Raw genomic sequence first — 12,576 nt, forward strand, 5'->3', positions numbered from 1 at the left:
GTATTGTGCATAATGCATATATGTAAAATATATCATTATATGTTTCTTTCACATGAAAAAAACAAAATCTCTGACCAATAACGTCAGCTGTAGAATCAAAACACTAGTATAAAAGCCAGTTTTGATAAAAAAAAATAAATTATCTCCTAATTTTATAAAGCTACTTTCCACCACCATTACTGCTCGTTTTACTTATCATAATTCAGCTTGAATTATGTTAATTTTGGGGTGAATCCCAAAGCAGTTGAATGCATTGGACTAAAATTTTAAAAAAAAATTAAATGTACTTATATGTGATTTAAATAACTAGTTGTTTTTTTTTTTTTAAAGAAAATGATAGAAATCTCTTCCAGTGAATGCTTAAACCAACATGTACGCATTTCTTTACAATCTTTGTAGCTGATGTGCCTGAGAGAAACTGATAAGAAATGTATCCAGTGTAGGACCAACCAACAGACAGCTTGTGTCTGAAGATAATAGACATGAGCCCCCATTTTTCCCACACAACCCTGGGCTGTCAGCAGTACACTTGTTCAGCTTGACAGAAGCGATACAGCGGCTGACTTTCAAGGTAAGGCGATGCAAAAGTAAAATGAGTTATTTTTGAAGCAAAACCACCATATGAGGAGAGAGAGGAGCGCAGAGGTACTGAAAGTCCTTAAAGGATCACTTGAAGACTTTTCTTCTTCCTGATATGTCATTATATTTCCTGCTTGCTCATTTCAGCTGGCTGTGCTTTTGCCACAGGCTTCAGGGCATGTGACTTTCGCTGCTACTACTACTGTGCTTACTCATCCTGTGTGTAGGGCTCATTATTCCACTCCACTATACATGAACATGAATCATCCTCACATTCAGATATTTTTGGTATATGCTGCCTACAAGGAGGACACTGTAGCACTCTGATCTTTGGATAACCCATTCTTGTGTTGAATGATGACAGCTGAATCTCTGTCAGTTTTTTTGTTTTTGTATTTCCCATACAGTTTGAGCCAATTCATGTAGGTCATTTAGTGAAATCACTGTTCTCTTGTGTTTAGCACAGCAGCTTTATTTTCTATACTACGATGGATACCAAATAATCATGAGACAGATAATAGGGCTTAAAGCTTAGGGCCTTGGTGTGTTTGGAGCAGAGCTGATCGGTGCCAAGAAATGTTCTTACATGAGTGTTCTTGAGTTGTTCTGGACTTAATTTAAGCTGACAACTGTGAGGTGAGGTGCCAACACAATAATCCCAGTGACGAATCCAAAGCCCACACTTTTTTACGTGTGTGGATTCAGTTAAGTTTTTACCCTAAAATACACCATAGTCACTTTGGGCCACATATGAGAATAATGGAGGGACAAATACACACAACCTTGAGAACTGGTGCTGGAAAGTTTTAGATTAATATATTGAAAGATGATGATATGACCTTCTTGACCTCAAAACAGCATTTGGCAGACAAATGGAGGAGAACGAGCAGTCAGCAAGAGGCCTCCATTTTGTGGGCCAGAAGGATGAACTTATTGAAGCAAAGCGGTCTTTCAGAACAATAGAAGATCGGGATATACTGATTATCTACCACCAGGGAGTCTTCTATGCTATGGATTCTTACTGTTACCGTAAGTGCAATTCTTCTAGTGAAAAACTCATAGTGGTCACTGCAGAGAGAGGCAATACACTGGGACCTTTAACACTGGGCTTCATTATTTAATAAATTATTGAACATTTTAGCACATGTCATCTGGAAAGTGTTTGTTTATTTTGTGATACACTGATACTTCGTCATTTCGGCAGATGCTGGAGGAACGCTGAACAACGGTGACATTGAGGTGAGTTTCAGGTTGAAATTACGAGGGTTAGATCAAGACAACATTCCAAAATATCAGAGCAAATATCTTCTACAATCAGTCAAGCAGTAATTTAACTAAACACATGAATACTTAACACAGTTTTCATGTCTGAATTTACTGCCATTCACTATAAAAGCCTCATCTTAACCATCTCAACTGATCTTCTCTAACCTTGGCTGTTTTTAAGAAATGTTATTAATCACTACTGCTTTTAAGTAATCTGGTATCTGTATTATTATAGTTATTATTTCTTCCCCCCCCCCCTTTAAATGACTATAGCATTTAAGGGTGATATATAAATAAACTTTCTTTGCCTTGGCTTAAGTTATTATCTCATTCCTGATTTAACATATCCTCGTATCTGCACCAAAATGACTAAAGGCAAATGCTGGGCTAAGGCTGTGAGGATATTGTATTACTATGTTATAGTGCAAAGAAACCTAAAATGACATACACACAAGGTCATTTACCTGCCTTTTGTCCACATGCAGGAAATTAACGGCAAGCTGTGCATAATTTGTCCGAAGCATAAGTACAAGCTCACTCTAGCCAAAGGGGAGTGCTTATACAAAGGCACCAACCCCAAGGAAAAGCCACCTGTGCCCAGATGGTACTCCAAGGGTGTGAAGCAGAGAACGCACACAGTCACAGAGAACAACGGGGAGATCTACGTCAAGCTCTCCGATAACCCAAATTGGATCGAATCAGATTACTACCAAGGAGAAAAAGGCAAGATAGAAAGAGCCAAAGCTGAGGCGTCTGAGAAGGAAACATCCTGACAGTAATGGATGAAAATTGCACCCAAGTGTTTTCTTTTTGTCTGCTTTGATCTCCTCTAAATAATTGCATGATGACTGTATGGCAAGGTTGTTAGTGATGACATGCACTCTGTGGTCAATTTATAAGCACTCAGTTGGATAGATAGCTCTAGAGTGGCTCTTGTTTTTGGTCATTTTTGACTGTATTTACATGTTTGTATGGGGGATGGTTTATTTCAAACACTGGTAAAGCATTGCCATTTAACATTGATGTCTGTTTGTCAATAGCATCATCTCCATCTCTAAATAAACATTTCTAAGGATGAATTTTGATTTCTGTGTCATCCATCTCATATAGGACAGTGACATCCAATACTCTTTGTGTAGTATGCATACAGGGAAGGAATCAGTAGCACTGATGAGATCCTAGAGTGGAGTGGTTTTGCAGTATCCAAGTCTCTGTATTGCTTCAGATGACTTTAGAACGCAAGTATATGATCTCAGAGGCTGTATAGATTTACGTATTTGGGATTATTGTCACATATTTTTTTTCCCCAGTAACTGCAAAAAACAAAAACCTGTTTGCTGAGAAATTAGATACACTCCACCTCTCCCCTATGACAGCTATGGTAGGCTGTAGCTCAACTGCAGGCATTAGCTGGATAAGCAAAAGAAGATGGATGGACGGATGGATTAACAATTTCACAAAGCAGGGAAAATACATACAGTTAGTGTTATTATTATCTATTTAATCACATGTCAGTAGAATTAATATGACTTAATGCATGGCTTTCCTATACTTCACATGCAGTGCAAAAGAATGAGGCTGTAGCATTTCTTAACCATTTGATTTGAAGGGTCAAGGCAGCCTGTCACGTTCAGATTATTCCTCTGTTTCTGTACCAGAATTGTACAATAGTGACATTGGTTGAGAGCACAAATGCTGTGGGGTATAGAGCCCCTCTGTGCATGAATGATGCTGTTCTCTAGCTGGCTTATAGCAAACAGTACTGTGTGACTCTTCAGATACAGTCAAGAAACACCCATGGGTTACATGGAATAAGGGGGCAGTTTAATTACATAATCAAGTTGGGAGTCTTGACAGAAGGCAGTAGCCATTGTCTGCAGGTGGTCATTTGCAATAGGTCAAGCGGTGGGCTGTTCGTCAAGATAAAGAGCAGACTGTGGGGAAAGTGCTTAGCAGGGCCAGTGCATCTGCCAGAAGGAGAGCATGTAAGCAACACAGATTTTCAGTGTAGAAGGGCATTCAAACTCAAGCCCTGGTTTTATGTTATGCATTATTCATAATGGCTGCGAATGACCCATGAGGCTCTGATTAAGCCTTTAAGGGTCAGGCTATTCTTCCCCTCAATTCTCAGAGGATGTCCTGGAGCTTTTCCAAGAGAGCCAGCCAGATCTTATTATTACCTTTTACCTACCTCTCCCACAACAACAAACCCCCCCCCGAAAAAAAGCTGGTTTAAGCATTTTAAATGTCGTCGCAGTGTCAGCAAATAGCCGGTCACGTGCTCACTTTGGTGGTCATTATTGTTATCCCTGTCATTAACACTGAGCCCCGTGCTTCCAGCTCGAGGCAATTAACTTTTGTGTGAAGGCCTGTGGAGGAGTGCGGTGACAGTGTGGGGCAGCAGAATGGTGGCAGGCGCACACACGAGCCGTGCAGAGGGGCAAAGCTGCGGTGAGGCAACAAGGTGTAAGTCCGAGTAAACAAAAACGGGTGAGGGTGTTCGTTTGTGCGCGTGTGTTGGCGCGTGTATGTCCGCGCGTGCGTGCTGCTGAGTCAGACGCGGCCGCTCACGGTTCAGTCGACCCTCCTCTCTCTCTCTCTCTCTTTCTTCCTTCCCAGTTGTTATTTTGCTAGCGACACTTTGTTTCATCCACCGACGTCATCCATACAGTCTGGACACCGAGGCGCGAAGCTACCCTCCCTCTCCGTAGTTAATTGTTTCCTACCGACTGACAACTTGTTCGCCTGTTAGCGCACTGGCTGTCTGTCCATGGGCGCTGCTGTTTACACACTCTGCTGCTGCTCCTCCTCCGCCGGCTGGGCTGTCCGGTGCGCCTCTGCGGTCGGTTCGGGACGGTGCCGAACTCCGCTTTTATGAATGAATAACGAGACGGGGAAATGCCCGTGACTGCGAAACTCCCCCTACAGCCGGGCTCCCGGGGGGCCAGCCACCGATGAGAGGGATTAACGACGGAGCCGAGCCGCGGCTCATTGCGGAAAAAGCGAGCCTTGACTGCAGACTGGCGTGGAAAGGCACCGTGAGAGGGAAACGGGCTCCATAGCATAAAGCAGCTGAACGAAACCGCGGTGACCACAATGTAAGTTTCTCTGGAGCTGCAACTCATTAAGGATTATGAAGAGATGGGGCTCCTGGTTGCATGCCTTATTGATTTTTTTCAGTATATCACTGCTTGGAAAACACACAAATATAGCGGGAATAATTTGTCCGTCTGAATTATTCTAACATAATACCCACTCAGGTGTGATAATGAAGGCCTGGGCGAGCTTCTCTTCAGTGGTTTTCAGTGACATAGCCGTGATGCACTGTCTCCGTGAGAGACATGAATAATAAGGTCCAGTGCAAAGAGAGGAGCCTCCGCTCCCTCGGTGTTCTTTGATCATCACCATCATCTACCTGTGTGATGCCTTCAGTTCACTTTCAACCACGAGTTGTCTGGCTTGCAGGTCCATCCACATCGTGGCGCTGGGCAGCGAGTGCCCCGGAGGAGTCGGTCCAGGAGATGAGATGTTGGGGCAGGGGCAGCTGCAGGGGGGATTGCTGTGGAGCTACCTGGGTCAGGGAGCCATGGTGGGACCGTGCGACCTAGAGAGCAGTATGCACAACCCGGCTTTCATGGAGTACACCTCACGTGTCTTTGGAGATGTCACGGTAGTGGTTCGGGATTGTCCCAGCTGGGTAAGAGACAGGTGGTGTGTTTGAGTGAGCAGACTGAGAGAAGCAGAGACACCTGCATGAGTCAGCTGTTACATTATGACTTTGGCTTGTGCATGTATTTGTGCACTGTAAGTCTGATCTTAAAGTGCTATTATGGTTCTTTTCCTCTACATTTACATCCTCTTGATAGTCTGTGCTGGTTTTATGCCAATTCAGAGGCATTTCCAGAGTACTGTGAGAAAATGTGAGTTACTTAATGTATATGCTGTTTACTTTTCAGTCTGCTTCTGTTTCTCAGAAGATACAGCCTTCTACAACATTTCAACTTCCAGCAGCCCTTGCCTTGCAGCGCTGATTGCAGGCTTTATAAAAACGTCTCTATTCTTAGGACGCTATTTTAACATGCACTGCAGAAAAAACCTGATGAAAGAACTTTTGTTCTTAATAGCATATGCACTGTTAGGGTTTTGTATGCATCCTATTATAGGCCTGTCTAACCCAGTCAGGGGTGTTGCTGGTGGAAGTCTGTTTGTCTAATTCTCCGTCTCTGCCTTTTATTTTTAATTCAAAATGCTCAAAGCTTTCTGAAGTGTTTTTCCTTCCTAATGGGTTGAATTAAGTTGGTTTAGAGTAGCTAGCCTCATAAAGATCTCTAGGGGGTAAAGTTAAAAAACCCAGTTACACTGAGGAATTTGTACTTATATGAGAGGAAGCGTTAGGTTTATATGAGGTGTGGTGAAGACAGGGGTGTAGATACATCTCTGTGTATGTCTTTGCTTGGGTCTCAGCCCTCCATCTATTTACAAATGTCATCCTTTCCTTGCCTTTCTAGGACTTGCTGGACAGCGACTGGGCCAGTGTTCGGAAAGTTCTTGAGCAGGCGGACATTTTAGTTATTAAATATTCAGTCACTGACAAGCTGGCCTTCCAGCAGGTCAGGAATGGCTATGCTCCGAGACTCCGCCCACTCCTGAGGCACTGGGGCGTGCCCGTCATCCTCGTTGCTGTGGGAGCGCGGCTGAATGGTGAGGATGCCTTTTGTTCTGTGTTTTTGTTGGAGCAGGACCTAGTTTAGTTTAGCCAACATGGCTTGCCAACCCTCCAACTGTTTATCTTTGCTGCATATGAGCTGTCACTGTACTGGATATCCTGGCAATTTCAGGTCAGCTTACTGTTGCATTAGCTGTTGGTTTTGGTTTCGGGACAGCATTATGCTCCTCTTGCTGAGATCACTCAGTGAGTCTTGTATCCTCTAGCATGTCCGCACAGCAATGAGGAGGATGCTCATGATTAAATCTCCTCTTGGCTGCCTTCAGGCTGTCAGCTCACATGCTTCCCCACAGGAAACACTCCAAAGAAGTACAGTGTACAGTACAACTTTGGGGCTTTTCTGTTCCAAAAAAAAGAAGCCTTGCTTGTAGACAAGAGTTCATTGTCGTGGTGCAAAAAAAAAAATAAAGTGCACCAGAACAGAAGTATGTGCTTTCAGCAGGATAGAGCACACATTTACAGCCTTACTGGTGGCTGCTTAACAAAATAAGCATTAACATAACACACATGTGTTGGCATCTCAGTGAGTGACCCCCACCCTGTTAAAATTAAATCTTGTAAACAAGCCCATCAAATGTACCAGGTTATATTTTTAGCACGTGTGCTCAACATACTTTGAAATCCTGTCGGAGCACTGCAGCAGAGTGATCACAGTGAAAGTCAAGTCTGAAGAGAGAAAAAAACGAGAGGGGAGTGGATCACTGTAGACCAGAGGTTTTGTTTGTGTTTGTGTTTTTTTCTTTTTCTTTTCTCTTTAGCAGCTGCTGCGAGTAGTTTCATGCAAGCCCCCACCCCCTCAACCATTGTGACTGCAGAGAATGATGGCTGAAGTCTGAGCGCTTCCTGTCTTTAGACCACCTAAGGCACATCTGTGGCAGGGGGAGCGCTGCCGCACGTGCATTAATGCAGCCATTAAACCAGCGAAGAACGGAGGAGCGCAGACAGATTTATCCAAGGGCACGCACGCACACCATTGCTCGCACAAACATACCACCGATATGCCAAGTCACAGCCGCTCCGATGCTCACGCGCACACTTACACACACTCCTTTTCCTGCTGCCACCCTTGCACTCACTCACACGCTCTCAGCCTGCCATCGTCTCTGTGTCACGCCTGTGGGTTATTAGCAATATGATTTATCCAGTGCCTCGGGACTTGGCTGTATGTCCTGCAGATTCTGCCTTTCTCTCTCCTCCTTTGTGCAGCCCTTGCTCTAGTCTTTTTTTTTTCTCCTTCAAGATAATCCCTCTAATTTTCTGTCTGATTCTGTCTCTGTGGTCTCCCTGTGCACACATGCCACAGTACAGCCAGTCCTAGTCCACGTGCCACTGCAGATTTTACACATCTATATGATCTTGCTGTACAATTACTGACCCCCCCCACCCCCCCTTCATCAACTTGCTGAAGAAATTGCAGCTTGGGGTGTGCAGCAGAAATATTTTTAAAATCCAAACGTACGCATGTATGCTTTCCCTTTTAAAAACCCTCGCTAGCTCTCTACATAGTCACCCAGAGAAAGAATTGAGGAATCGGGAAAAAGGGCGAGGCCACACCATAAAAGCCACATGTGGTTGTAGCATCTGGTTCATATGTTCTGATTTGTGAAACATGCTTTCCATTCTAGTTTAGTTTGCAAAATGTATTTTTTGCTCCAGCAGCACTGACTAACAACACAACACTTTTGCATTCTGTAAGACGGAAGTAAGAGCATTGTCTTTTGTTTATTATTGTTTATTTTTCTGCAACTTTTTATTGTAATTATTGAGGAACATTGCTCATCTGAACAGGCTAAATGTTTGCCATGGAAATTTCAGTCACCTGAGGGGAGGGTGTGTTTGTGACTATTTTAAATCAAATTATTTCTTAGAATCTGTAAAATTTTGCTGAGTGCCCTTCAGTGCGCTGCTACTCCTTTGTCAAAGGCATGTTATTCTTTTCCTCTGTGCTTGAGTGGTTCAGTAGAACTCACTGAGTCACACATGGATCTAGTACTGCCTTAGTAGGTTCATGCTTCTCAAAAAGGATGAAAAAAAAAAGAGGATGTAACATCAATAGCACATGTATTCCTTCACATATACACACATAAACTAGTTATTAGTTAAGTACGTATTACCTCATTCTTCACTTGAATTCTTCTGTTTTCAGATGAAGGCCCCCCCTGTACGTGTCCACTGTGTGCCTCTGACTGGAGCAGCTGCGTACCTCACAGTGAAGGTTTGCAGTTGTCCCGGGACTTGGGGGCCACCTATCTGGAGTTGCCCTCCCTCAACCATGTCTTCGTGGGTCGCTACTTTGGCAGCGTGGTAAGTGATGATGCAACACTGGAGTCAGAGTTGATGCTGTGGTGTGTTTTTGACTCAGCGTCCCCAAAGAAGAGAAAGAGAAAAACACTTCTCACGATGTTCTTTTCCTTCAAAGTAGAGTAACTCTGCGTTTCCAGATTGTAGATGCAGTGTTTAGTAGGGGAGACAGTGACAGGTTCGACGTCCCGGGAAGTTATTAATAAAGCAACAAGATGATGATGTAACTTCACTATCTTTGTACAGATTTTGAAATAACATGTATGTTGTTTGTGTTGTTTAGCTGGAGTACTTCATGATTCAGTGTCTGAAACACAAAGCCAAAGAGAGGCCAGAGAAGAGGCGAGGAAATAAAGTGAATGAACTTCGCCCCCCTCACTTAGAACAGCCAGGTCAGAGGAATACTATGCCAAGCAACGAGTGATCCTGGCTTTGTTTCAAGTGTCATGCATGCCTGCCATTTTTAATTCATTTAAGCAGATTTGCAGCCTGTGTGTGTTTTTTAAAAATATATTTCTTAATTATATATATTTTTGTCAATTGCCGTGTTTATGGTGTTTAGAAACATTCAGTGAACTGGATGGATTGTTACCTCTTGAGCTTACATAGCCATAAAAAGAGCTGAGCACAAAGGTTTTATCTGGATCAATACGCTCTGTTCCAAACTGGAAAGACAAAGAGCTAGGTAGACTACTTTTATTCACTGACATTTGAATCAATTTTAGCCTGAGCAAACAGAAGCAGTAACAGCTGAGTTCCCTGCGTTTGGTGGAGGCAGCTCAGTGATTGTTCTTATGAGACTGTGGGATTACTCTTTAACCTCATCTTTTAGTGAAGCCCTCGCATGTTGTCAGTTCAGCGCTTGGTCCTGTCTGTTATGTGTTTTTAATTTTTCATGCCTATTATTGGAGTTAATTATTCACAATATGTTTCCCCCAACAACAAAAAATTATCTTTATAACCAAATAAATGTGTTGATTATAGTGATTTTTGTCAAGGCAATGGTGATGAGCTTCTAAAATCTAGAGCAGCGGTCCTCAACCTTTTTTGCGCCACGGACCGGTTTATGCCCGACCGGTACCGGTCCGAGGCCCGGGGGTTGGGGACCGCTGATCTAGAGAAGAGCGATCATGGATGTTTAAAAAAACAAAGAAAGACCAGACAGTTTCTCTCTTTAAGTTGCTCACACTACAAAATGACTCAAATGGTCCATTATAAATCAAAAAGTTGCCAGTTAATTGCTGACTAATTACTTAAGATGTTATTTAGTCTTAGTCTGCTTATCTGAAATTCAGAATTTTAGATGAAATTGTAATTAAGCTGCAAAAAGCCACTCATGTTAAAAGTTCTCTCTTCTCTCTCGCTTTTTTTTCTTTTTTTTCTTTTGAGGCCCTTGCAGATTTATTGCAGACTTAATCAAACTGCGTCTTATCCAGTCACATTCTGCAAAAGACCGCAAATTATGAGGAGATAAATGATCAAAAGAGGCTAAACCTCACAGAAAGGCTGACACACAGCAAACAGCTTAGACACAGCGAGTTTGATTACTGTAGAAACGCTGAAAAAGAACCGGGCTGAGCTGGAGTGCTCGGTGGCTGCATGTCTGCTGCTCTTCCTTTCTCTTAATGCTCTGCTGTTTTGGACGCTCTTTGTCCTAATTGGATACAAGAGAGTCTGATTAAAGCTGCAACTGGCTGCTGGATGTTGCCACAAACTGAAAGCTTTCTGTGCGCTGAATTTGAAACCAGGAAATTAAAAGTAACAACTCCAACACCTCGAGTAGACAAAGTAGTCTGGTGTTGTATTCAGGGAGGGGGTTAGAATACAGAGCTGCACTCCTTGGTTCACTTTTTTTCTCCTCTCTACTATGGCCATTCCTCTATGCATGCAAAGTCATGCTTTTAAAAAAAACCTGAACATATTTAACACAAACTACGCCGTTAAACCTGTGTTAAATATTGATCTGAGCAGGTTTCCGCTTCGGCTGTTTAAATCTGACTGACATTTTTAAGTGCTGCCAAAAAAATGGCAGCAAGTGCCTGCAGGATTTATTGGTGTCGTTCGACACTGCTTAGCTCCCTTTACGGTGTAGCTTACATTAAATATGACATGCGGGGATTAAGAAGCGGCACAGTTGTCATGGCTAAAACAGAGCACTCATAAAAAAGGAGATGAGCTCCACAGAGGTGCAGTAAGTATTAAGCATCAATAAGAATATAATAGGCCAATGATTAGTGAAGCTGAAGCACCCTCGCCCTGCCTTCTTTGTTCCCCTGCTCAGTGCTTTTTCACTTTTTACTAATTTGACTTCATGAATGCATGAAACACTGAGCGTGCACAGCTTTGCCTCCCATTTTTCCAAGAGACGCTTTGTTGTGTTTTTCTTTTTTCTGTGTATTCACGTTTGTCACACAGTTCACTGCAAATTGTTGTCTTTTTTTGTTGGTTTTTCCTTTTTGTGTCTTCTTCATTTATTAGATTAGTTCCAAATCTTTTTAATCCCAAAGTTTTGGGATGTGCTGTTCATTTTAGTGTTTTATCACCAAAACAATTTAAAAGTAAAGTTGATAAATAAAGGTCAACTTCAGGTCCTTTTTAAGTCTCTGACCAGACCAGACTAGACCAGAATTTCACTGCAGCAGCCTTGAGCTGCTTTCATCTTTTAAGGACTGTTATTAATGCAAAGACAAACGTACCTGGAAGCCGTTCTTTAAACATGAGCAACGAGAAAGGACAAAAATGACCTATCTTGGATCTGTCTCTTTTTCTTGGCTTTAAAATCTCACTGTGCTGTTGCTGACAAAATCACTCCCTCGACCTGCACTGTACACCCCAATTTCTCTCTGAGTTGTCACAACTCATTGCCAACCCCCTCCCAAGAAAACACAAGTACAAGTAAACAAGGTAGACTGACGGAAAATTGAGTACACCAAATATCAACACTAAAACACTCCTGAGAGGCTTTGAACATAACAAACCCATTCAATATTCTGTGTTATTCTTTGATATGGAGGCAAACTGAATTTCGGCAGTAATTGCTCATCATCTCTGTCCACCCTCACTCGTTTCTTTTGTTGCTCTCTTCTGTTCAGCTCGTCTTCCCCCTATTAGAGTGGAGGAGTCCAGCTTCTCCCAGGACATGCAGTGGTTGTTGGAGCGTGGCGTGCAGTTCGCCGATGTGGCTTTCTATGCTGGGGATTCTGGGAAAGAGCTGGGCTGGGCGCATGCCGCTGTGCTGTGTGCTGTCAGCCCGTACTTCAGACAGCTGCTCCTTGGGCCCAAGACCAGGTAGAAGAGATATTAACCTCTTCACAGCATGGGGTTTAATATCCTATTTCACCACCTGAGTCTGTAGCCAGCGAGAGCCCAACTATTTTGGCAAACTTCTCTGTAACTCTGAAACATTTTCTTCTATCGCTGGTTGGACAGGGAACGTCCACAGTCGCGGTGTGTTTGCAGAGAGCGTGACGGAGGCCCCCACTCCCTGCTTTCCACTTGGGATGGGAGTATTATTGATGACATGCCGAGATCAGATGGACACCTGACGGGACGCCTCACTCGTTTGGTGGTGAAGGACCCCCTGCTGTGCATGTGCTTGTGGGAGACTCTCATGTTCATTTATAGAGGTAAAAACCTCCATCCAAAGAAAGATTTGTTGCTGTTATCCTAAATCTGCTGTTATGTATCTTTATAGAAAATGCCAT

At 43.1% G+C, this 12,576-nt stretch overlaps 2 protein-coding genes across 2 annotated transcripts in view; both read left to right on the forward strand.

The window, feature by feature from the left end:
• The first annotated feature begins 381 nt into the window (after positions 1-381).
• On the forward strand, positions 382-2,924 carry rfesd (Rieske (Fe-S) domain containing). Its single transcript, XM_085160624.1, has 4 exons — positions 382-571; positions 1,438-1,608; positions 1,784-1,818; positions 2,331-2,924. Exons 2-4 carry the CDS (start codon positions 1,452-1,454, stop codon positions 2,616-2,618), a joined length of 480 nt encoding a protein of 159 aa, XP_085016750.1. The 5' UTR covers positions 382-571; positions 1,438-1,451; the 3' UTR covers positions 2,619-2,924.
• A 119-nt stretch (positions 2,925-3,043) lies between these two features.
• The window catches only part of rhobtb3 (Rho related BTB domain containing 3), a 29,935-nt gene continuing 20,402 nt past the window's right edge, over positions 3,044-12,576 (forward strand). The window contains exons 1-7 of the mRNA XM_085160590.1: positions 3,044-4,943; positions 5,311-5,542; positions 6,354-6,546; positions 8,718-8,875; positions 9,156-9,264; positions 11,965-12,160; positions 12,302-12,498. Of these exons, the coding sequence (XP_085016716.1) occupies positions 4,942-4,943; positions 5,311-5,542; positions 6,354-6,546; positions 8,718-8,875; positions 9,156-9,264; positions 11,965-12,160; positions 12,302-12,498 (1,087 nt within the window). The 5' untranslated portion in view covers positions 3,044-4,941. The remainder of the gene's footprint in view (positions 4,944-5,310; positions 5,543-6,353; positions 6,547-8,717; positions 8,876-9,155; positions 9,265-11,964; positions 12,161-12,301; positions 12,499-12,576) is intronic.

Source organism: Neolamprologus multifasciatus, chromosome 5 (assembly GCF_963576455.1).
Source record: "Neolamprologus multifasciatus chromosome 5, fNeoMul1.2, whole genome shotgun sequence".
Classification (NCBI taxonomy): Eukaryota; Metazoa; Chordata; class Actinopteri; order Cichliformes; family Cichlidae; genus Neolamprologus; species Neolamprologus multifasciatus.